The 25360-nt window shown below is 35.8% G+C and overlaps 4 protein-coding genes across 4 annotated transcripts; 1 reads left to right on the plus strand and 3 right to left on the minus strand.

Annotated features, from left to right (window-relative positions):
* Positions 1–50: 50 nt before the first annotated feature.
* Positions 51–10442, minus strand: TOC64-III (translocon at the outer membrane of chloroplasts 64-III). Its single transcript, XM_022279025.2, has 13 exons — positions 10057–10442; positions 9105–9257; positions 8618–8742; positions 7115–7240; positions 5851–6033; positions 5591–5735; positions 5200–5368; positions 3685–3819; positions 3340–3540; positions 1604–1731; positions 1444–1495; positions 851–920; positions 51–488 (listed from the first exon to the last, which is right to left on the minus strand). The coding sequence occupies exons 1-13, from the start codon at positions 10257–10259 to the stop codon at positions 403–405; spliced, it is 1776 nt and encodes a 591-aa protein (XP_022134717.1). The 5' UTR covers positions 10260–10442; the 3' UTR covers positions 51–402.
* Positions 10443–12040: 1598 nt separating this feature from the next.
* Positions 12041–16062, minus strand: LOC111006921 (uncharacterized). Its single transcript, XM_088126120.1, has 6 exons — positions 15526–16062; positions 14702–14836; positions 14471–14558; positions 13830–13924; positions 13014–13181; positions 12041–12416 (listed from the first exon to the last, which is right to left on the minus strand). Exons 1-6 carry the CDS (start codon positions 15872–15874, stop codon positions 12256–12258), a joined length of 996 nt encoding a protein of 331 aa, XP_087982246.1. The 5' UTR covers positions 15875–16062; the 3' UTR covers positions 12041–12255.
* A 1005-nt stretch (positions 16063–17067) lies between these two features.
* LOC111007446 (zinc finger (Ran-binding) family protein) lies at positions 17068–21382 on the plus strand. The gene is made up of 7 exons (XM_022279814.2): positions 17068–17575; positions 18433–18550; positions 18719–19065; positions 19396–19512; positions 19929–20045; positions 20825–20923; positions 21028–21382. Exons 1-7 carry the CDS (start codon positions 17181–17183, stop codon positions 21146–21148), a joined length of 1314 nt encoding a protein of 437 aa, XP_022135506.1. The 5' UTR covers positions 17068–17180; the 3' UTR covers positions 21149–21382.
* A 615-nt stretch (positions 21383–21997) lies between these two features.
* Positions 21998–24232, minus strand: LOC111007320 (Galactose mutarotase-like superfamily protein). Its single transcript, XM_022279641.2, has 5 exons — positions 23972–24232; positions 23821–23870; positions 23471–23597; positions 22905–23009; positions 21998–22824 (listed from the first exon to the last, which is right to left on the minus strand). The coding sequence occupies exons 1-5, from the start codon at positions 24084–24086 to the stop codon at positions 22202–22204; spliced, it is 1020 nt and encodes a 339-aa protein (XP_022135333.1). The 5' UTR covers positions 24087–24232; the 3' UTR covers positions 21998–22201.
* Positions 24233–25360: the final 1128 nt, after the last annotated feature.

The following is a 25360-nucleotide window of genomic DNA, read 5'->3' on the forward strand; positions in this document are numbered from 1 at the left end:
ACATCTCAATTGATGCTGCTTGATCTCTAAAACATTTTGTTCGAAGATACTACTCCAAAAACATTGAATTTATACTCACCAATCACCATAATAGTATTGTAAGCATTTCTCAGCTCAGCTAAAACTAGGACTACAATCCTCATTGGGTAATGTTGGTCGAGACAAAATTGGATTACAGAGCTTTCGCAAAATAAATAACCAATGTTTCTATGGTCCTAATTAAATCGAATACAAAATCAAGCGGACAACATTATTGGCTCAAAATGCAATCAAATATTCCCAACAGCAAGAACGTCTGTGCGCATGGGAGTGCCCACCACTAGGTTTAGGTCTTCATGGCAGAGAACAATGAGTCTCGCCAATGAGCGATTCTCCGGTCTGGGAAGATTGATTATCACTGAATCAACCTGTGAATAACTTTCTTAATCTCTCTGCAGATACTGATGCTCTTTTGTTAGTTGGCTCGAGAACAAGGGCATGATTAAAATCTGCAGTAAAAGTTACCATAATAACAGTGATCAACATTATAGTGGTTTTATGCTATCCATCAACAAATGATAGTTTGATTGGCATCATAAATGAAGTTACAGGGAGCAAAGAGGAATTGTAGCAAAAAAAAATGTGACGCAATGACATTGGCTTATAAGGAAACCATTAAATTTTGACAAAACCCAGTATCACAAACACCAGTCCAGATAAGAATCCAGCCCCAACAACAAATCATCTGTTCTAGCATGACTTATGATATTCTTAATATGAACTCATCAAGGCCTAAAATAACAGCTGTGAAGATTTGGCAAAATTCACCCAGTAATCATAAAATAGTAGTCAACATGAAGAAACAGCTTACCTTCAATTGCTTCCTTATAATAACCAAGCATCTCTCTCGCTGTACCTCTTCGTAAATAGGACTTAACATTCTGGAAGATTGAAAAGGTTGGGAGATGTTAAAGCAATTATGAACATTTGCTGAACTCAATATTAACTTCGCTGAAATGAGGTCAATGGAGTTTTTCTTTTTTGATTAGTGAAAAACAGTATAATTACATTCAATTCTTTACTACTCTTTCTAATAGAAAGCGCTAAGGAGGATAAGAGAATGATGTGAATAAGGTCACTACAAAAGAAAAACAGAGCTACACGTTCAAATTACAATATTTTAAACATTATCATTTTTTACTAAATAACATTTATTTATTATGAAAGCATCAGAAAAAGCGATAGCCTTCTACATTAATTATCGGGCGCTCAACAAGGTAACCTAACCATCAATAACAAGTATCCACTTTGATTGCAGACTAAAGCAGGATGTACAGAGGTTGATTGATATTAAAGACAAAAAGAATATTGCAACGCTTTCTGATAAATCATTAGGAATAAACGAACAAATGGAAGTCCATATAAAATCAAATTCAGAGCATAAAAGTTTTCTACACCAGTCACCTTTTTATCCAGGTCAATGGCCTTAGTGCAATCTGCCTCTGCTTGGTGGAACCTGAAATGACACCAAGGAAAGAATAAATGATCACAAACCTATAGGAAATGGTTTAGAAATTAGATTAAATCTTTATACATATAAGAGGGAAAAAAAGAATGAAAATACCGTCCAAGCTCTAAATATGCTGCAGCCCTATTACTGTAATATGTTGCATTTCTGCTGTTAAGTTTGATAGCTTCGGTATAACAACCAATAGCCTTCTCCCACTGTTTATCTTTGTATGCTTGATTGCCCTGGTATTCCAAAGTAAACACAAATGCGCCAAATTAGAGGAAAAGAATTACTGCCTTAACAAAAGTATTTGCTGTCATCAAAAAAGGCAATCAGAAAATGTGTATTTTCTTCATAAGATCTACAGAGGACTACAAGGATAAACAGGATGACGTATCATAAACTCAACAGTCAAATGTAGTGCCTTATGAGTTAGCTAAAATTTTCAAAGCCTAGCAATATATTGCCTAACTAAAGCAATGTGGCAAGTAATGAAATCTCTGTGATGTCATTAAGTCAGAAAACTTGGAAAGATGGATGGGGTTGGGGGGAATAAGCAGCAAATACAAAGCTAGTGATTATAGATTACTTGCCACATTGCTGATTGTATCAATTATTATTGGTACTATAGAAGAAATAGTTAAAAATATTTATGAACAGTCAATTTAACATGACAGCAAGGAGGTGACATATGCTACCTGCCTGCAACTTGGCATTGAAAGGGTAGCTGAATATAAATTACTGGACTCTAGACACTAATTTGAATACAATGAACAAATGGTGACCGGATAAGTCATATAAACATTAACTGTAATACTTCTTATTAAACTCACAAAAACAGGTTGATTCTTAACCAGCAATTCTCATAAACTTCAATTGGAAAAGTAATCTAAAAAAGTTAAGAGTGAGAGGGAGCATATGATTTGGAAACCTCACTCCTGAAAAGGTTAAAATATTCTTATGGTCCATTTTGCTCAGGGGTCTTAATACTGCTGATAGGCTTCAGAGAAGGTTCCCACTTGGGCTCTTTTTTCCCCTTCTATTTGCAGCCTTTGTAAAAGGAAAGAAGAGTCATTAGATCACTTGTCTCTCCATTGCCCTTGTGCCTATAGTGGCTGGTGTTTTATTCTGAACGAGATGGGGCTGTCATTATGCCTTCTAAACAGGATGGATGACTGGCTTATGGAATGGCACGGGGCTGAATTTCAGGAGACGTAAGATTCTTTGGTTTGTGCTATGGGAGCCATCTTTATGGCTTATTTGGAAAGAGAGGAACTGTAGAAATTTTTAGGATAATGATTAGTCGAGGTGCGGGCAAGCTGGCCCGAACACACGAATATAAAAAAAATAAAAAAATTTAGGATTAATTGTTCATCTGACTCTTTTCTCAATGGTATAGAACACTTGAGCTTTCTTTTGTAATTATAGCCTTTCCGTGATAATAAGACACTGGAAGGCTTTCTTTTGATCTCTTTTGTTTCCTTTACTTTTTGGGGGGTTCTCTACCCCTGGCCTTGGGTTGTAGCCTTTTTGGCTCTCTGCTTTCAATAAAATTTCCTTTTCCTAAAGAGAGAGAGAGAGCTGATTCGGAGAATTCTTCATAACATTTGTAGCATGAATTTTACCATTAAAACATTCTACAGTCCTGGTAAAAGAGTGAATTGGCCACAGGAACGATTATAAAAGGTAGTGCAACTGCAGAAAGTATTCACATCAGAAATGAACAGGTTGCATACAAATGAAGCTGAAGAGCACAAAGATATGTTCGCATAGAAAATAGACATGGACTGAAGCAGCATCAGAAACCAAAAGGCCAAAAAGAAAAGGTAATTTAATAACAGTTGAAAAACCTTTTCTTTAGCAATTTCAGCCAACTGTTCCTGATTAACAGCATTCTTTGAGAATTTGAATTTGGAAGCAGCCTCAGCCTCTTCTTGTAAAGACTTGTACATTGTCTGCACAGTATCTAATAAAAAGCGATCTGCCCCATGCCTGGCTAAGAATGACACGGACACAGGACATTTATCATGAAATCCCAGTGGCAAAGTGACCTGAAATTAGACAAACATAGATAATATTGCGGGGAAATATGTCACGAAAAAACTCGGCAGTAATAGCATGTACGCTGTCCCCTTCTTAGAACCCCATAAATATGATCATGGGAAAGCACCCAGAGAGAGTGAGAGGAGGCTTGCCTGACAGCAACCCGATATACTAGCAATGCTCAATGAACTAAATACACGGCTCTGGTACTCTTCCGAAAAAATCTCCTTTGCACCAAGTTTAGGAGGAGGATCAGCAGTAGTGGGGATGACCAGAACTCCATCATCCTAAGCAAAGTGTAAATTTTTTGTAAAAATCAAACTAGTCAACTTGATCAAAAGTCTCAAAGAATATTGAGGTGGGGATAATGCCAAAAAAAGAAGATAGGAAATATAACTTCAACATTCATTGAAAAGATCAGATAAAAAATAAGACTGTAATACAAAGTAAAAGAAATTGACTAGGTGGTCTGAAAGTTTGACATGTAGCACACACAAATCTCCTATCTTAGGCAAAAGAAACTTGCGAAGTATATACACCATGTGATGCATAAATGACCAAATAGGAGGTCACGCATTCTATAATGTCAATCTGCTTTAATTCATACGTGGAGTTACTGACTACTATAATTAAAAAACAACAGTGTCAAAATTCAAGGCATAGAACTTCTTCTTTAAAATAAAAAATAAATAAGAAGAAAGGAAAAAGAGACACATTGCAATTTAAGTTATCAAAAAAACAGGAAAGTTCCCATGACTGCTAATCCCTCGTAAATGCTGTTCACTTGAAACCTTGAATGTAAAATCTCTTAAGGTACAAAAATAGCAAGAAACTGAATGTCAACGTGATGCAGCAAATAGAAAGTAATATATTTTCCTCAATTAGAATAAAATACCTAAACAGAAGCAAAATGGATGGCTTTTCCTAAAAGATTCTAAAGCTTGATATTTGTCTTCAAGAAAATTTGTAGTCCTGATGGAAAAATCTTTTATTTCCCACCAAAAGATCCAAAGGACAGCTGATTTGAACATCCAAATATGGTCAACCTTCAATTATTATCTTTTTGTCTAGAACATCCAAAAGGTCTCATATAATGTTCGCAATTCATTGTCCATCAGGAAATTTGTGGAGTAATAAATCACAAAAACACAAACACATTCAGACTCAAATGTAACTACACATGTATGATTCAAATGTCTGATTACGTAGTTAGGTAGTGTTATTGAACTGTGCTCTTACTTTTTTTTTTTATGAAAAAAATAACTTTCATTGAGAACGAATGAATGAATACATGAGTGTTATTGAACTATGCTCTCTTAATCTGATTGCAAAAACTACCATATACACACAAATTCTAAATTAACAGTATTTTCAATGGATGAGCTCTGAGGAGGAATGAAACTATTTTATCTCAAAACTCAGGAAAAAAAATACATCTTTCCTATTCGTTTCTAAATAGTCGCTAACCCTCCAAGCATGAAACTATCACATAAAAGATTCATTCATTTCCAAAGTTAACAAATAAACAGCAAATGAGGATGGTCTCCCAACAAATACAAATTTTCTTTTAAATAGTACATTGAAAATATTACAAAGGCATCTCAAGTCTACGACACAAGTTAAGGCAAATGCAATAAAGTAAACTAAAGCACGTGCACAAACATTACCTTCAAAAGAGAATTAATAGCTACACGGGCATCATTTCTAACAGACTTGAAGTTTTCAATTATTGTATCTGATGTCTCCAACTTCTCATTTAATTGTTCCACTAACTCAGGATCCAAAATTGGTTTCACTGAGTCAATCCATTCCCCATGATTGCTTTTAAACTCAATCCTGTAATACAAGTTTGAGATAAGTTAGGTCACAGGCCTTCTACTAATGGTAGCAGATCAAGGAGAATGAGGGGAAAAAACATCCTTCCAAGAATACACAGATTTGAAAGAGAACCGGTGTTTGATAATGACACTACAAAAGGCAAGCTCATGTTGTTTGCCCCATGTATTCAAAGTAACATCAGGTAAGTTAATCCAACATCAATTAAGGTTGTAGTCACACCTGTCAAGAATCTGCATCATATTGGCCAGATTTCTAATTGAAGAAGAACTCAGATCGCCATTTGCCTTTTTCCCAATTAACTCTCTCAACTTTGGAACTTTAGAACTCAAATAGCTTCCAAGATTTTCGTGCTTCAATACTTGTCCTAATGAAAAATATTGTGTTAAGAGTGACTCAAGAAATGAAATTTAGATTCTTTGAGAAACTTAATAGAGATTCACTAGTAACAAATTTACAAAGGGCAAAAAAGGAGAACATACTGCCAAAGAGGTTCTCAGTTGATCTGGCCACCGCCTGAGTAACCCTGTCAACAGGTATCTTCAGTATTTGAAAGCAATCATTGGCTATAATAATTTGTCTAGGATTGCGTTGAACCGCGTATGGAAGTTGCAAAAGCACATGGCCGACACGACGGAGAATATTAGGATCCTTAGCAAGTAATCCTGCCATAGTACAATAGAAGCTCAACAAAATGAAACCAAACGGGATTTTTATAAGGGGGAGACAAGATGCCCACCAAGAACCAAAAGACAAAGATATCAAAAAAGCTACATACCTTATCAAATGAAAAGCAATGAAAAGTTATGAAACTCAAGGACAATATGAGAGGTCACATGCATTAGGAATTAATGATACTTCCATAAATGATAAGACTAACATTAACAGATAACCTAATGAAATAATTTTCCAAGCCTGAAAGTATAATTGATCTGTGCAAAATTGTCTACATTTACTGTTCTTTTACCTAAAAGTAAGATTCTATCAGTACAACTAAAAGGGATGAGAACTACCAAACATCTTGTCAATAAAAAATGATTCCATTCAGAAGGGGAAACAAAGTAACCCCACTGAAAAGAAAAAGGGATGGGGAAAAAGAAAAAAACACTAGAGGCACTCCCAAACTTTAACAAGTATTCCCTCGATTGCTTTCCATAAGATGATGATCGTTTCTAATAGAAGACTAGAAAGCAGCAATGAATTGAATTCAGCTTTAAACTTCAGCCGCCCAGAACTTTCTCTTAAAATAATGACCATCCAAACGACCCAGACTGCTTATATTCCAAAGAATGACCGCAATCTTACATTCCAAATAATTTACACTTCTTAAAAGAGCAGTCTGCTCATCCAAAAGAACCAAGCTGCTTAGTATGTAAATCTGCAAGCCTTGTGCAATCTGAACGTAGGGGAAGAATTCAATCTATGAAAATAAAGAGGCAGTGAACAAAAAAGCAAATAGCACAATCCTCGTTTGTGTTTTCACAGAGGATATGCTGAGTTGACGGCACTAGATGGAATCCCATATCAATGTGAGGTTCTTCGATTTATTAAAAAATATTCAAAATAAAATAGATTCCAAGCCATTTGCCGTGTAATTTTTTCTATTTGTATCAATGGTAGACCAAGAGCTTCACCAGCTGAACGAGGTAGTCACATATCTATATCACCAAAAAATAACTACAATGGCTCAAGTTCACTGACAATAGCTAGAGAACAAGCAGGCATAAAAAATGTGGATGTACATACCAACAGTGTCAAGGCTTGTTGCTACAGGTATGATTCCAACTTGGGAAACAGATCCGTATGATGGACGAAACCCTAAAATGCCACAAAAGCTAGCAGGTATTCTCACGTCACCAACAGTATCAATACCTGCAAGGTATAAGCCAAGATACGTGTCATGTCACAAGACCAATAAAATTAGAAGAGTAACATATGTTTTCATAGTTTCTAAGCATTGAAAAACTCTGAAGTTTATGTGACCAAGTGTTTTTCCCTTTTTAAGGAAAAAAAAGAACAGAAACTTCACTAAAAAAAAATCCAAAAAGGCCAAAGAGACAAGACATCGTCGCCTTCCCCAACTGGAAGAATTAAGCAAAATATCCCCAATCTAGGTTAACCAAGGAACCCATGATAAAACCCTTGAAACAACCAGGGCCCCAGGGAGAATAGCCACTCTTGGGTTTTTCTTTTGAACTCCATCAAAGGCGACAATTTTGGAGTTGAAAAATATCAGAAACAGGAACACCGAACACCTCTTTTGCTCCCAAAATGGCTGTGGGGGTCGTCCATGAGAATAACTCCTTGTGGATAAGTATGATTTCAAGTATAAAAGCATTAACCTAGTCTGGTATACTAATGAGTTTGTGGAAAAAGGAACTTTGGACTGTGGGTGGATATTACAAAAGATAGAAGTCTGTAGAGAAAGCAAAGATTCTGGGAGGATTCATGGCTTGATAATACTCCTCTGAATCTTCAGTTTCCTGATATCTACAGAATCTCCAATGCCAGAGGTTTCCTGGTGAGCAAGTGTTAGAATGAAAAGCATCAAACTTGGAGCCTTCAGCTAAGAGGAAATATTTTTGATAGAGCTCTGACAGTGGTCACTTCTTTATCATAAAGTGGAAAGCATTTTTCATAAATCAAAATGAAGACACAAATTTCCAACTAAACAATAGGGAAAGTAGACTATGAGGAAGGCCACATGGCCATATCAACTATGCTCTTTCAAAGAAGATTTGGGGGAGGAGAGGAAAGATCAATCCTTATGTATCGTCACAGTCACAGACTTGGGATGTCAATTGCCTACAGGCATTAAACATATTGACAGACGGAAGAATATACATAAGTCAACATTTTTTTTTGTCAAAAAAGTTGAAGTTCAAATGAATAAAATATGCACACCATCAGATTCATCTGTAACAATATTTACAATAATAATAATAATCAAATTAATATGTGCAGGTTTTAAAAAATATATAAAGGAATAGTAGATCAGAAGAAAGGGAAACTTGTGATGCTAAAGCCAACAACAATCTTTGATGGGGGAAAAACACTTGGAAGAAAATTTCAATGTTTTTCAGTTTAGACGTTGTCCTCATTTCATATGGGGGAAAATTAGGGTAGTCCACGTGAAGGTGCACATAGTGATGATGCCCTTGATTCCTAAATGGGTGGAATTGGAAAACCTGTTCGACAGAGATTGAGACATAATTGAATGGCCGGATACAGAAGATTTAAGAAACTTACCCAAAGAGAAGTCAACAAGATTAGCAGCTACTGCAACAGCAGCTCCACTGGACGACCCACCAGGAACTCTAGAAGGTGATGCAGGATTTGTGGGTGAGCCATAATGTTTGTTTTCTCCAGAGATACTGAAGTTAAGAAAAAGTAACTATAACTCAATAGATGATCTTAAATTGAAACTCATGAAATTATCTAACATCAGAATGCGAGATTAGAAAAATGGAGCAGGTAGTGAAGTATTGTTTCTACAAAATTACCATAATCTAAAAAAAATGTGGATTTGACTCGAAACAAAATGTCAGAATGAACACCTCCTCTTGACAATGAACCAAAGGGCACCCAACCAAATTAAAGAGTATGCTCACTTGCTTGAATAGAGCTTAGAGAAACAGGAAAGTTTCTTGTCTGGGATCCGCAAAACTAATGAACTTTCATTGAACCCCTCAGAAGTAAAATTGAAACATATAAACCATTTAAGAAAAATATTTACCTCATTGACAATTCACTGGTAACAGTTTTTCCCAAGCAAGTTGCTCCTCCTTCAACAAGAGCAGAAACTACTGGAGATGTACGAGAAGCTGCATTATGTGTTCTTGCCCAGTCTGGATGACCAAACCCAGTCACATGTCCTTCAATTTCAAATCTGATTATTACAATATATAAATCCTCCACTTTAGGGACCAACTAGAAAATGTTCGTATAAAGAGCATAAACGTGTAATCATGAATCCATCACAAAATGTTAGACGGTTACTTATCAAATTCTTCTTTTTTAATATGAAACCAAAATTTGATTGAATTAAAGGGTAAACAAAACAAAAAAAAAAGCCTGAACACAAAGGGAGTCTACAAAAACAAGATAGAAATTACAAAGATAAGCTTCAGCATCGAGAATAAAAATAATAATAGTTATAAAGGTGGTTTGGACATAGAGAACCAAACAGAGTAATAATTGATATTAATCAAATCTCACACCTCCTCGCAACTCCCAAGGCCTCTAACCTGACAATTCTCCAATTCTTCTCAGGTCACATATTCTATAATTGCCAAAAAAAGATGGCTTGACAATTGTCATATTATATACTCAAATTCTAATAACAACAAACAGATTATTTCCACACTTCAAACAACTTTTATGGACTCAGCGGTGTGTTTTGTACAGAGACACTTCTCATTCTTTTTGGAGCCTCGGTGGTGTGTTTCGTGGAGAGATGTATCGAAAGGCCTAATTTGCTTTGGGGTGTCAATTCGCCCATGCGATTTGGAATCATTTCTTGGAAAGTTATGGGGTTCCTTTGGTGCGGAATAGAGTTTGTCAATCTATGTTCGAGAAGGTCCTTTTACATCCTCCCTTAAAGGGGAAAAGAAGATTCCTTATGCAATAACAGCACAAAACACACCACGACGACAACAAATACTGAAATGAAATAGTGTGAAACCTACACGTCGGAAATGGCGAAGGTAAGACCGGTCAGGGGATGAGGAGCTTTGGGAGGAGCAGGTTGAGGAGGAGGAAGCAGCTGAAGCTTCTCGATAAACGCTCCAAAGTCCTCTCTAATAGCTTTCTTAAGCTTTTTGGTCATCAGCAGGATTCCAGCCAAACCCAATCCCAAGAGGACCCATAGGTTTGCAGAATTGGACGCCATGGCTGCTCGCAAGGTGGGTCTTGGAAACCCTAGAGGCGTATTTCCGATTCTGCAGAGGGTTTTGGGCGGAGACAGAGAGAAGATAACGATGTGAGTAACCGGCTCGGAGATATTGACAATGGCGAGGGCTATGGTGGAGGCTTTTCTGTTCCTCTCTCTCTCTCTCTCTCTCTTTGGTTTTGGGGGGTGAACCGTGGATTTATTTTATTAATTTTTTTCTTAGAGAATTTATTTATTTTTCTTGAAACTATGATTTGTTTTATATTTTTCAACATAAATTATAAATGGATGAGTAGTTATTATTTTTTTTTATAACCCTGTGTTCGGCGTTTACGCGTACCTCGACTATTCACGGGTCAACCTTCTGATTACAAAAAAAACTTATATAGATGGCTATCATAATTTGAACTCATTCCCTCTAGATTGATGAGTAGTTATGATCTAGTAATTTTTAAACCAAGATGGAAGTTCAATTGTAAATTTAGTTGTACAATTTTAACCTGATGTATGATCATAGGCTCCGAATAAAACTTGAAGTATGCCTTAATTTAATGCTATGTTTTAATTTGATATGTGTTATTATTATTATTGACAAAAATATTGACGTGACATATTTATTTATTAATTAATTTTTTACGAAATCCGTGTGAACCAAGATCTGGTTAAATAATTTGTTCGTTTAGTTCAATTTGATGATAAGAATTAAAACATGACTTATAAGACAAAAATATTATTATTATGGTTAAACATGACTTAATAATTTAATCAAGATATGTGTTATTATTATTATTGACAAAAATATTGACATGGCATATTTATTTATTAGTTAATTTTTCAGGAAATTCGTGTGAACGATGATATGGTTAAGTAATTTGTTTGTTTAGTTCAATTTGATGATAAGAATTAAAATATGACTTATAAGACAACTGTATTTGCATACCTTAAGAAATTAAACTAGACTCAAATGAGTGTATATCAACATTTTATTAATAGTGTCAACGTAAATAGAGAAATACAAATTATCAAATATATTTATATATATCAGTCCATTTTCATAAAAATGGTATCCATTTTTATAACAGTTTTTTAAAAAATATAGGATTATCAAACTGGTGAACATCAAGTCCATTTTTATATCTATATCGTAGTCAAAGCAATCTATGATTTTATCTTTATATATCTTATTACATAAATTCATCATCATTAACAAAAACATATTATGTCAATCCGAACATATCTCAAATAGATAAAGTATCTATTACCATCACAATCAATGGTTCAATCTCCACCCTAAAATTGTTAAACCCAAAAATATATATATAATTACGTACACATGCAACATCAAGTCTAGTTTACCATAGAGGCATATACTGTACGAGGATGGCAACCGAGCAAACCTTAGAGATAACATCATGTCATGCTACATCTATCTACCCTGTGAAATTGTGTTTGAAGGATAAGAACAAAAAAAAAAAGAAAAAAAAAGGAACATTTTGCAAAATATGTTAAAAATTATTATCCCCAACATATTAAATCACATAAACAATACATTCCCCTTCAGAAACAAAAGCGACTTGCAAGTACATATTTCTGAACAATCATTGAGAATAATGATTAAAATCACAAGGCTGGTGTGAAAACCTACTTTGATAGCAGCCATGTGTTGAGCTCTGTATTTCCATTAGTGGGTCTTCCTCTCCAAATGGGGCTGGTTTTCTCAGCAATCTCTTGCAACAGACCACAATAAGCTCTATCCAATAAGTATTTCTCATCTTAAAGAATGAAAAAGAGAACAGATTCTTTTTATTATTTAGATATTGATGACTGACAACATTTCTTATGGTATCAATGATAGGTTCCCAAAAAATCAATTGGAATATCAAAATTTGCACATATTAGATTTTGTGTACCCACAGAGAAAATCATCTAGTGAACAAAAAGTGATCTTTCCAGGGTAACCAACGCCCAGAAAATTAGATTTGACGGCAGAGAGGGATTAGGCTTTGATCCTGGAGGAGCCTCCCACAATGCTCTCCATTTTGGCGTACCATTCACCAATACGTGTGTGCTCCACCATGTCTTTACCAGATCTCAGGTAACGGATGGGTCTTAACACCCCGAACACCGCAAGATCAGCTAGATTAGGTTTTGAGCCTCCTAAACAACGCAAAACAAGAACCATTGAATTTCATGTCACTAGAGAACAATATTGACTGAACTTTGGCATACAGAAGGATGTGAATTTGGCATATCTTTAAGTGTCGTTGTGAAGGAAAATTGATTCTAAAAGATCAACTATATATTCAATCCTTGAATCTCATTCCTAACTTCGTTTTCCCTGTCTTCTTTTTTTATGAAACAAGTTCCATAACAACTCAGTTTGCAATTTTCGGTGGGAAATTTGCCAGGGGCAAACAAGGGATGGTACTTCCTTTTAATTTCTTTGTTATAATTTCATATCATCGATGAAATTGTTTCTTTAACCAATTAAAATTTCTCCAGCCTTTTGTTTTTACACTTGATTAGTGCAACACTACCTTGTTGCTTATATATTATATATAGATATACATATATAGCATGTTGAAGGCAGAGTTTTAGGACTGCATTAACACCAATATTAAAAGCTCTTTTTTTTTTAAGTCGGTGTTACAATTCATATCATGTACAGACGCATCATCTAAAAAACAAGAGATCGTGTTTATGCTGCTCATGTTATATTGTATGTGCATATAAAAGACACTTCAAAGAACATACCTAGGAAGTCCCGTCCATTCAAAGCATCTACCCACGTTTCTGCTGCTTCATATAAGGCTGCACGCTCATCAGTAATATTATATTTCTTCTTCAGTTTCTTTGACACGAAATACATAGCAGCTGCCCCAGCATACTTTACAGTAATCTTTTCAGCAGCACCAAAGTTACCTAAAAAATAGGATTGGCAAGAGAAGCGGACAAATGAAATACATTATAAATAACAAATCCAGCAATCACCCCTCGGTTAATACAGGAGTAATGGTAAAATTAGAGATTTAACTATAATTTATTTTCTAAAATCACCATCCAAGTGATACCTTCAAAATCAATTCAAAGTGAATTTAAGCTTCTTAAAATCAATTTTTAATTTGCCAAAAACATGATCAATGGAAAAAAAAATTGATTTGGACAATGTCAAAGACAAAAGTGAATCACTCCCAAACACACCCACAATCTCAATCCAAAACCGAATATATACACTAGGTGATATTAACGAGAGTCTCAATCAAAATAAAGTTATAATAAGAATGAGAATCCAAATCCTAACTGAATCCTCAAACCATTTATCACCCAACATATTAGAAACTAGCTACAATATAAATAGCAATCCAAATAAACGAAAATTCCAAAATTTATCTATGAAGTTTGACTTTCTAAATTTCCCTTGCATCACATGGAAAAACTTAAGGTGTAAAGTAACAATTAACTGAAATAGACTTTAACAGGAAAGAATGCCAATGAAAAATCCTTAATCCACGTTAAGATACGTTTGTTAAGTGGAACGTTTCAGTAAATATATCCATGATTCGGTCATACCATTACTAGCAATGTAGTCAAATGATTCAAGGGCCTCGGAAGTATTTCGATATATGTTTGGTGATAAGACATGTACCAAGTGATTATCTACCCATCTGCATCAAGAACCATGAAGTATAAAAGGTTAAGCAAATGAAAAGCATCACAAGCAAGAAGTTTCATACTTTAATGACTGGAAATTCAATTATCAACAAAAAGAATAAGAAGAAGACAAAATAACTATGCTACAATAAAGGAACTATTATCAAAAATGGACTTGCATAGTACAAGGAAAGAATGCAACGTCGACTCATAAAAAGTCAACATGCATCTGGTTTAAGCTTAAGCTTCCAGACGAAACTGTGCCTAATAGCACGAGAAGACCCATAATATACGTAGCCTTTACTCTGTTATCATAATTTTTCAGAATCTTAACACTTTAAATAACATAAAACTTTTTCACTTGGTGTATCTATAATCAAGTATATGATCATTGAGACATAAGTGGTTGGACCCGATAAACGATCATTAATCTCCCTTTCCCCTCCCCTGCCACTAAATTTACATGTGATTCAGTTGTATGGAAAAGGGAGAGTATTCTTTATTCAAATAATTTAAGAAACCTAAACTTGGAAAAAGATAACCTCTAAATAGAAACCTACCGACGCCATTTTGTCTCTTCATCATCTTCGGAGACCGAATCAGTATTTCTGTCCAACAGAACCTTGTGGCTCAACTGGTCAATAATGGCTGCGTAATGCCATTGCCAGAAGTTAGTCTAAACATAAAATGAAAATTGAATGTGGTAGTAAAATAATTCGCTTGAATAAACTGAGATGTGCTATTTCATATATACAAAAGAACATTCAGAATAATGAATAATGAAATGATACCTGACGAGTCAACCAGCTGTTCACCATCAACCACCAATATTGGCACCTTCTTATAATCTGACCATTTAATCTCTTTCTTGCTAAATGGATTGACCTCAACAACTTTATAAGGTATATCGTAGTAGTCGAGAAAAGCTGAGATTGAAAGTAAGACACCGTCCTCATTAAGTGCACAAGAGCATGTAACCGCATGGAGAGATTTGAAAAGCACAATTATGGCCATAGTGAATTTGCAATTTTTGGTAAAATGACTAAACCAAAATATAGTGGAAAGCACATACAATTCGCTTGACTTTTAACAGTCTTATCATGTTTATGAAAATAAGTGGATTTAAAAAGTCCGAGACTTCACTGTATTTCAGCAGCAGATACAAACACTAGCCATAGTCTTCATGGATAATTCAGCTCTCCTTACCCAAAGTAATCCTAAAATCTATTCATATAGTAGCCAAAAGAAGAAGGCAATCCGGCAGCAGGAATGGCTCCATATTCTATTCCGCGTGCATGAAAGCTTATGAAAGCGATAACACAGCAACTTAATATAGTTCCATAAGCTCACCCTCGTAAGGTGGGAACAGAAAGAGTATCAAAATTGGTTATCCTGAAAACGGTAAAATCTGTTGCCTTGATGCCACTATACATTTCCGCTCTCCCAAAGACCATCAATCGAGATCCACCACCTTACCCCCCCCCCCCCCCCCCCCCCGGCGGAAGGAATAACACAAAATTGATCGAGTCATAGCCATACAAGTAAACCGACGCAATTACCAATCCAAAATTCCAGAAGATTGAGATCAACGAGAACGACAAATTAAGAAGTTTACCTTTAACTTTATTACAAAACGGACACGCTTCGTATTGATAAAGAACGACCTCCTTAGGAACCAGCTCCTGCTGCAAGGGCTCCTTCGCATAAACCTCCTGAGACATAGACAAGGCAGCTGTTATGGACGCAACGGCTCCAACGACCCCGAAGGACGCAGCTCGGGCGGAACCACCGGCGACGGAATCCAGGAGGGAGGAGAACCAGCGGCGATGGGCATAGGAATCGGCGGTGGTGGTGGTACTGAACAGCGCAGCTTGATTTGAGGTGGCGGTGGCGGAAAGGCTGCCATGAGCGGTGCAGATTGAGCGGGAGAGGAAGGATGAAGCGATGGAGGAAGATCTTCTCATCTTCTGGGGCGGGAAAAATGAGGGAATCGGGAAGCAGAAGCAGATCTTTGAGGAAGATGAAGAAGAAGATAGATTGAGATTTGAGAGTGGGTTTAGGGGTTTACGTGGGGTTCTTCTCGCCAGTGCCAATGAAACTTGACTCCGTCAAAAGCTCACGAGAGACTTACCGCCGGTGGCACCATCTTTTTACGACCAGATTAATTTCTACTTTTTTATATTTTTTTAGATTTTATGTTACTTAACATATAATAATTTCTTTTTTCTTTTTCTTTTTAGATTTTACGTAACATATAATAGTGATGCATTATTTTTTAGTTTTTTTTGGATGTAGTAATTTAATTGATGTTCTTTTATTGCATCATACTTCCATCTAGTTGCCTTCGTTTTTTTAAAACATCTTATTTGTATACCAATTGTCAAATTACATTAGAGTTTAATTTTTACCATCAAATGTCAGGGACCTACTTCTAATGCGGCCATCATACCTCAGTAATAACTTATGCCAATTTTTTTAATGCAGTCAATTGATGAATTTTTCGTCTTGAAATGTTATTATTGTGCATTTGGAATCCACAAATTATTGCTCCTATCACAACATTTCCAACATGAACAATAACATTAGTGTTCATTAGCACACGTGGTTAGAACATATATATTTTCGATATATTCGAGTGGAGTATAAAGTTTAAAGTAAAAACTAATAATAAGATAATTAAAATTGAGGTGAAGCCCATACCTGATGTAAAATGTATATGAACCAACTTGGTTAGATGTATCAATTTTTTTTATTTTCATATGACTATATCTCAAAATTGACTAAGTATTACAATATTTACTTTAAAGCTTAAAATTTGTTTGTTTTCTTATACTCTAATAAATGTTATAGTTTATACCTGAACATAGATAATCGAATAATCGTTGGAAGATACAAAATAATTTATTTTCTATGTGTTAAATGGATTGTAAAAAAGTGTTGGAACTTGAAAGAAACATGACATCGGAGTCAGAATATTTAAAAAATTGTAAGTTTTTGGCAAAATTATTTGTGATTGATTTTGAACTCTTTTTCCCCCTTTTCTGAAAGTTCGATTTGAATTGTAATTAGTGATTTTTCTTTTTTAGATTTTCAAATTTTGATAATCAATCATTTTTGTTAAAGTCGAATAGGATCGTGAAAATTGACGTAAAAATTGAATCTTTTTCCCAAGGAAAAGATCCTAAAAACTAAAACCCTCTCGCAGTAGGCCTTATGGCTATGGCAAAAACCCTTCTCCATTCCTTCTGAAATCCACCGAAGGAAGGAGTTATGTCAGCCCCAAAATTCTTATACTTCGGCACTGCGATTTCACGGACAACATCCAGAGCCCTATCGCCGCTCCTCCTCCCCAGAAGGTTCCCGCCAAAGCTCCTACGCTTCGTCAATTGCAGTTCTTCTACCGCGCCTGATTCCGCCACCAGCGGCGGCGCTGATGCTCCTCAACAACTCTCCACCCTCACTCACCACCCGTGGCCTGAATGGGTTTCCTTCGTCGACGGGCTGAAAACCAAAGGTTACTTGACCGAGTCTTCTCCTTCAGAAGACGCAGACGGAGGTGGAGGCGGCGGTGATGGAGCTACGGCATCCGAGAATGTTTACAGTGACATGAACGTGTTGAAGGATGCTTGCCTCAGCTTCGCGCGGGATCGCTACGATGTTTTCAAGTGAGTTTTTGTATTTACAGTTTTGTGTTTTTGGGTTTTGTTGACTGGAAATCGGACTTGATTCTGGCATGGTGATGGTTGCATCTTTTGAGAGTGGATGGCTCATACGCTAAGGTATTACATTTGGGACAAGTACTTGGATATTGCACATGCCCTATGCGCTTTGGTTCAACCTAGATTGAAAATTGGTTTGGTCCATGTACCAATTTGGTGCGGTAACATAAATTCCATACACAACAAAAATTGTTCTTGAATACAAATTTATAGCTATAGTTGAAGAAATTAGTGTTTTGCTGAAACTGTGATGGGAAAACTAGGGGACCAAAATGATCACTTTTTAGAATTACAAAATATAGGAACTACAATGTCAAAAGTTTGAAATATAGGAACTAAAATAGACGTGTTTGCAAATTGCAAAGATGAAAGTACATGGACTAAAACTTGAACATTTAACAACTTAAAACTTATATCTGCAGGAGTGGAACATTTGAGATTCTCCCTGTAACTTAATTACTTAAAACTATTATCATCTTTGGGAGCGAACATGAGTTAGTAAAGAATTCCGGAAATTAGTAGGATGGGCCTATGAGCATAATGTGAGGCGTGAGGCTTCCACACACTAGCTATGAAAAAGGAAGGTCCGTTGTCTCTCTTCAGGTTCTAGGTTGACGTGTAATGGATTTAATTACTGCAACTATAGTCGCTAAACTGCATACCTGAAGGCTAGTGCTTAGATCCAGTTTAATTGTCCAAATTTATCAATGGAAGTGGATCTTCTGTTTTTTTCGCAAATTAAACTCCTACTGATTGTATGATTATTATTCATAATATTTGGCATGTGATTAATTTTTGTGCAGGTCGTTGTCCACAGATGATATTCAAACGGTTGTGAAAGGTGGATGTCCCAATCTCTTCAGGAAAGTTGTTAATTCAGCTAAAAGGTTGAGGGCTTATGTGCAACTAGATGAAGGGGACGTATGTAGTCTCACTTAAAGATCGTAATTATTTTGCCATAAGATAGATTTCTTTGCACTATGGGCTCGGTTGACTTATATTAACGTTTTCTATTTTGAGTGGGGAACTGATTAAATTCATGCATATGTTATAAGCTTGTGTTTCATTTCAATTATCTACATCGTACAGGTTTGTAGTACTTGCAACCTTCGAGGTTCCTGTGATAGAGCTTATGTTATTTTAAAGGAACCAGAAGCAACTGCAAGAACTGTGGATATAGCTCGAATGTTGTTGACCTATGCACTGGATCCACTTGTTTTGTCTGGAGGGGACAAACCTTTGGGTAGAGAGCATGTCGAAGTATCCGTGAGGAAATTGCTTTCCAAGCTATCCGAACTGAGCGAAAAACCCCTTGATTCAGCAATAGAGAAGGCTGATACTAAATCTCCCTCAAGAAAAGAAAAAACATCAAAATTTACGAATGATGCCTTATCAAAAGATGTAGAGATGAAGAGAGGAGATTGGATGTGTACAAAGTAAGTAAGATCTGAAGTCTTAACTTCATTTATTTTTCGATTTTCTTTTTTATTAGCTCGAATTTCTATATTTCTTTTGTTGTGAAAAACAAAAAAGAAGCTATACTATACATGAAAAACTTTCAAGTGAGAAACAGAAAATTATGTTAAAGAAGAAATTGGGGCTGTGCTCCGAATTAGGAGCCGAGGAAGGGAAAAGTAAGTCCCTCCTCCTAATACACTGCAGAAAACAAAGGAAAAAGAATGACAAAATTTAATTTAATTTTCAAAAACAGAAAAGAAAAAAATGGTTATGAAATGGGGCCTTAACTTTTGATTTTTTGGTTACAGGTGCAATTTTTTGAATTTTTCGAGAAACAGGAGGTGTTTAGAATGTAATGAAGATGGTCCTAAAAGGGTTCGGGCTGATGAGATTGAAATGAAGAGTGGAGATTGGACCTGTCCAGAGTAAGAACCCGCTCAATGATTCAATCTTGCTCACAAAAACAATTCAACGGTTTTCAAGTATTTGTACTTCTCTACTGGCCTTATTAAACTTGGGGATATTCTTACGAGTTTAAGGCAACGATAAATATAAAATATTCTCGTACAAATGATGTCCTGTAGCTGCAGCCTGTAGGCCTGTGTACATATTGGAAATATTGTTTGATTGGACAATTTCCAATTTGTTTCACCTAAAACTACTATTGGAAGTGTTTTTGTATAGCTTCTGCTCTTCCAATATGGTCATGAGGAATATCAGAAGATTTTAGCTCAACTTTCTGAAAATAGGCAGTTCAATATTGATTTTACAATGCTGCTTCCAAGACCATTACATACATCCATGATTATGCTCTTAAATATTGTATTGGTTTCTGTAATAGGTGTAACTTTATGAACTTCTCAAGAAATATACGCTGCTTAAAGTGCAAAGCAGAGGGGCCGAAGAGGATGAATGATGACGAAATTGAAATGAAGAAGGGAGATTGGATCTGCCCGCAGTAAGTTCAATACTTATGCTCTATATTGGTCACTTCAATAATGATTCAGTTTTCTAGTACGGTTGGTGTCTGCAGTTGCGGGCTTTCACAAAATAGGGGACTGTTTTATTTCACGGTTGTTTGGATGACTTGATTGCTCAATTATTTAATAATTGCGTTGAGACGTTGGATTTGATACCAATTCTAGTACTTAAGGGGAGAAAGTTAGTCAGGGTCAATCAAGATGAAGGTAAAACCGATGCTGATTCTTGACCTACTCTGATTTTTGTTGACGAACTGATCGGTCAGAGGTGAGATAAAAATTGAAATTTTAACTTTTAGAGATGATTTGGTTGGTCGGTTGGCTTTGACATAGACAGTTTATGGGTAAAAAGTATTCACTGTGCAACAAGTACTTTGACAATAAGCAGAACCTTGTCGAAATTTCCCTCTAATTTTTAATCAAAAAGACGTCATTTTACCTTACTAAGCAAATTTACATTGTTCACTATATAAACATGATATTATCTTATATGGTTGGTCAGTCACATCGGAGTACTTTGAACTCTCCAACTAATCAACATCCAACCAACCAATGTCAGTTTGGTCGGTTTCAATTGATTTGACCAGTTTTCTGCTTGTTAATTTCACCCCTCCTATCGTGGATAACCATCCATATTCCCGATGGACTTGCATCTCAATTCTGATTGTGCATCTTTCATGTTAATCTGATCCAGTTTTCTGTTCAAATTGTATCCTGTTTGACCGTGCTCTTCTCTTCTGCTTTATCTACCCGACAGATGTGCATTCATGAACTTCGCCAGCAACAAGAAATGTCTGCGATGCCGAGAACATCGTCCAAAGAGGGACCTGAATCCAGGAGAATGGGAATGCCCCTCGTAAGTAGTCTCTCTCACACTCACTCACAAGTCACAACCATATGTTGTGTTCTGCCAATTTACAGAAGCACTGATGCCAAAACATCTGCCTTCTCTATCTCCAGATGTGACTTCTTGAATTACAGACGAAACATGAGCTGCCGCAAGTGCAATGGTGAGCGCCCCAAACAAGAAATAAGTTCCGAGTATGAGGATCAACTGTGGGAGTCACCCAGGGAGAGGTGAAGTCCAAGACCAACAAATTGATTCAAATTTTGGAGATGTTTGGTAATTGAGTTATTATTAGATTAATTGTATGATTTTCTGGCGATATTTATTTTAGCTATTAGCATTTTGAATTTTGATTATCTATTTCTTTGTTCCATTCCAAGGATAATTTAGTGTAATGAGTATTGGCATGTCGACTAGAGTCTAGAAATGGTCTTATCTATTGATGTGATGGACTTTATCTTTTCTGCATGTTCTAATTTCTCTCCCCCAGATCGATTGCTAATTTTTTAGCTAAGCATTTGGTAACTATTTTTGTTCCACGTTTTTAAGAATTATTTTCAATATTGTAAATAAATTTCAGAAACAATGAAGTTTCTTGTTTCTACTCTTAATGTTTTCTATACCATAAATAAAATATATTATTTTATCATCATTTACTTATTAAATGTATAATAAATAATTTAAATATTTGATTTTAAAAGACAATATTTATATAAAATGTTTACTTTTTAAATTTAAAATTCTAAAGAATGAGAAATAATAAATTATTGTTAAACATGTTTCTATTTTTCTTCGAAACAGAAAATAAATACTAAATACGATTCTATTTTTATTTATTAAAAAAATAAAAAATGAAACAGGAAACGTTTGGGCCTAAGATACTCATATGCCAAACACTAGAGCTCAAGTAATTGGTATGGTATCATCAAGAAGGTTAGTTTAAACAGCAATTTGAATGTCAAATATTTTCAACAAGGTCAAGAGATTCTCAAGGCCTAAAAAGTTGAAGAGGATGTTGACAATGGTGGTCCTAAAAGGAGAGATCTCTAGGGATTTCATAACATCTGCAGTCCTAAAAAAATATGATGCTTCAAAACGATGCGAGAACATTTCATTAGGTTTCGTCACGTCACGAAACTACTCATCCTCTTTGTTAACTTCTACAATCATAAAACAAGGACAACCAAATCAAATATGTAGTAAATGCATATAGGAAATACTATTCTCTGCCACACAAAACTGGTAATTGACCTTATTGTCATTGTTATCATTTGGAGCTAAACCACTCTATTCAACTGAAAACTCAAATAGCATGGTGTGCTGGTACTTCTCACCTGGCTGAACAACAACAGATGGGAAGTTGGGTTGGTTCACTGCGTTAGGGAATCCTTGTGTCTCCAAACACAGCCCCGCGTGCTTACCGTAAACAGCCCCTCCTTTGCCAACTATGCCGTTGACGTAGTTGCCTGTGTAAAACTGCACCCCGGGGGCGTTGGTCCACAAGTTCAGGACCCTGGCGCTTGATGGTTCCTTCACTTTCGCAACATGCTTCAAGCCAGATTTTTCATCCCCGCAGTCGAGCACAAAATTGTGGTCATATCCCATGCCAACCTCATGAATAGAGCTACCTACCCTCTTTTCATTAGTGAAATCAAAGGGGGTGCCTTTAACGGGCTTGATTTCTCCAGTCGGGACCGTGTTCTCATCAACTGGAGTAACATGGTTCGCCCAAAGTTGAATTGAATGGTTTAGAACATCCCCGGAGTTATGCCCACCTAAGTTCCAGTATGTGTGCTGAGCTAAGTTGATCAGAGTCGCCTTGTTTTCAGGAATTGCCTCCATATCAAGCCTCATTGTTGTGCTTGAAGTGAGTGTGTATGTTGCAGAAACTGAGACAGCTCCTGGATAACCTGTGCCCAGGGGAAGAATTGCCAGTATTCGCTAGTGAATCGTTAGCATGAACGGAGAAGAGTGAAGAACATTCAATTACCTTCCTCTCCATCAGCACTATGATACTTAAAGGTGATCGAAGGATTCTCGCCCTTTTTGTGTTCAATCACCTGCCATACTTTCTTGTCAAATCCTTTATGCCCACCTAAAACAAGAGATAGGGCATTAGAGTTTAACTACTTCTAAGATGTATCAGAGGGCGGATGTTGAGAAGGCCAAAGTTTTCCTCTATATACACATCGCCTCCAAATGTCGATTAAAATGTTTGAAGAAAATGCTCGAATTAGCTACTAATTTATAAAAGGTAAAAAACTTTTCATGCCCATAAACAAACATAGGATCACCAACCAAGATCTCCACCAAAGTAGATAAGAGGGGGAACCCTTATCTTATACATTCAAATCAAACATGGAGACAATAAATGGGAAACGAAAAATTCGATGAGTGTTGTGAGATTTCAAGATCAAACAATGAATTCACACAGCTTCAGGTCATTATGGAAGTAAAATGGAAGGTTTTGTTTACAATTCTCTGCAATTCAAAGCCTCCAAATATTGCAATATGAAAGATCAATTAGAAAATGAACAGAAACTTCCAATTCCTTACCATGGAGACTATTTGGTGGTCTATTAATAGGCAGAGAGTATTCTTGTCCATTGAGTTTAAACTTCCCATCTTTGATTCTGTTTGCGACTCGACCAACAATGCACCCAAAATAAGGAGCAAGACCTTGCTGTTCATCATAATGAAATCCAACCAACACAGGAATTTCATATTCGCAAACATAATGGAAAATCAGTTCAATTCCTTTAACCGCAATTTTCGGAAAAATGCATGCCATTTAAACTCTACAAATCCATCGGCAGAAGAGAGGAGAAATCTGAAATCACGCATTTGAATCGCGGATATTGTACGATCAAACTCAAATTATTCACCGGAAAAGTGACAAATCTTACCAGATAAGGCTCGAGAGTATCAAATCCAAGGACGACATCAGCCAATTTTCCTTCGAAGCGCCAGAAAGTCCACGATCAGCAACATCATAGAAAAAGGGAAAAAAATCCCAAAAGATCGAGAGGAAGCACGCAAATACAAAATGTTCTTTACCCTCTTTGTCTGGAACAGAGAGAGAAGTGATGGTGCATCCAAGATTGGTGAGGAGGACCTTCATGGTTCCATTGTTGAGTTCGAAAAGCTCTGGCTTCTGGGTCTGATCCGCCATTGGAATGTCTTTCAGAGAGAGAGATCAGAGAGAGGAACTATGGATGAGAAGGAATCGAACATTTATATCTCCAGCTGAGATGATGACGTCACTATCTCCTAGAATCATGCCTAGTTCGGTTAATTTTTCAGTTTTGACTAATTATTGGGTATTTTAAGGAACCCAAAGCGACATTGAAAAATTATCTCATTATCTCTCAATCTTTCAACATGGAAACAAAAAAACCGTAAGTTAATAACCAAATTAACGTCCTTGATAACACTGAGGGTTCATCTTCCTGTGGAGGCGTCAATGGAGTTCGAAGAGAAATCTGATATTAGAATTTATGCAAAAGAGAGGAGAGAGTGAATTTGGGGAAAAGATCGGTGAATTTCTGAAATTGATTGCTGATTTCGAGAGCGAGGGTTGAAGGGAGATGTTCTTCAATCTTGCAGTTGCGCAAGCCATCAATGGCGGATAAGTCTCCCACGAATGAACTGAGGAAGAAGAGGATTTTTTTTTACTTTCAATTTCATGTTTAATAAATTAGTGATTTCTTTATTTTATTTTATTTTATTTTAAGAAATGTGACTTTGAAAATGTTGATTAAATTAATAATTTATTAAATATAAAATTAAAAGTTTAGGATTTCAAATATTTCAAGACCTTTTAAATTCAAATTTTAAAATTTAGTACTTCTTTTAAGGAGGTCCAAAATATATGAATCTATTAGACATAAATTGGGCTAGAACTTACTAGATATTTTCTAAAAATCAGAATAAGTATATAACATATTTAAATAATGTCTTATATTATTTCTAGAAAAATAATAATAATAATGTCTTATTGTTTGATGATGTAATATGTGTAGAAGTTAAACTGAATAATGGATAAATTAGATAACTTTTTCTGGTAAAAATAAATGAGTTACATAGAAAAAGGAGTGAGTTTTTAAGGGGAAGATGAAAAAAAAAATCCAAATGTTAATTTTCTAGATAAGTTATGTTTTCTTAGTTAGGTTTAACTATGGTTAAATCTAAGCCATCAAATTGATTATTTTAAAATTACTAATTAGAATATTTTTTTTTCGTACAACAAATATGGGAATGTTGAATTGTATGGAGCAAGATGTATTAACCATCTCATATTGGTTGAGACCAAAATTTAATTCGACTATTCTTATAATTTTGTAATTAGGTCTACTACTTTAATTTTACACTTCAATAATACCATTTCTGCCATGGACCCTAAAAAAATAAACTACAACTTTGCTTTGGCCCCAAGGAATTGAACAC

Source organism: Momordica charantia (assembly GCF_013281855.1).
Source record: "Momordica charantia cultivar OHB3-1 chromosome 6 unlocalized genomic scaffold, Mcharantia_2.0 BLBB01000006.1, whole genome shotgun sequence".
Lineage (NCBI taxonomy): Eukaryota > Viridiplantae > Streptophyta > Magnoliopsida > Cucurbitales > Cucurbitaceae > Momordica > Momordica charantia.

Excerpts from the sequence above, each read along its gene's own strand:
- TOC64-III (XM_022279025.2), bottom strand. The coding sequence starts at position 10,259 with ATGGCGTCCAATTCTGCAAACCTATGGGTCCTCTTGGGATTGGGTTTG. Across the intron at positions 9,258-10,056 it reads ACCTTCGCCATTTCCGACGT|ATTTGAAATTGAAGGACATG; the intron begins GTAGGTTTCACA and ends TGTAATAATCAG. Across the intron at positions 3,820-5,199 it reads CTATTAATTCTCTTTTGAAG|GATGATGGAGTTCTGGTCAT; the intron begins GTAATGTTTGTG and ends CACTTTGCTTAG.
- LOC111006921 (XM_088126120.1), bottom strand. The coding sequence starts at position 15,874 with ATGAGAAGATCTTCCTCCATCGCTTCATCCTTCCTCTCCCGCTCAATC. Across the intron at positions 14,837-15,525 it reads GTTTTGTAATAAAGTTAAAG|CTTTTCTCGACTACTACGAT; the intron begins GTAAACTTCTTA and ends TTTCAATCTCAG. Across the intron at positions 13,925-14,470 it reads GAAGAGACAAAATGGCGTCG|ATGGGTAGATAATCACTTGG; the intron begins GTAGGTTTCTAT and ends TTCTTGATGCAG.
- LOC111007446 (XM_022279814.2), top strand. The coding sequence starts at position 17,181 with ATGTCAGCCCCAAAATTCTTATACTTCGGCACTGCGATTTCACGGACA. Across the intron at positions 18,551-18,718 it reads TGCAACTAGATGAAGGGGAC|GTTTGTAGTACTTGCAACCT; the intron begins GTATGTAGTCTC and ends TACATCGTACAG. Across the intron at positions 20,924-21,027 it reads GGAGAATGGGAATGCCCCTC|ATGTGACTTCTTGAATTACA; the intron begins GTAAGTAGTCTC and ends CTCTATCTCCAG.
- LOC111007320 (XM_022279641.2), bottom strand. The coding sequence starts at position 24,086 with ATGGCGGATCAGACCCAGAAGCCAGAGCTTTTCGAACTCAACAATGGA. Across the intron at positions 23,598-23,820 it reads ATACTCTCGAGCCTTATCTG|CAAGGTCTTGCTCCTTATTT; the intron begins GTAAGATTTGTC and ends TATGATGAACAG. Across the intron at positions 22,825-22,904 it reads TAGTGCTGATGGAGAGGAAG|GTTATCCAGGAGCTGTCTCA; the intron begins GTAATTGAATGT and ends CCCTGGGCACAG.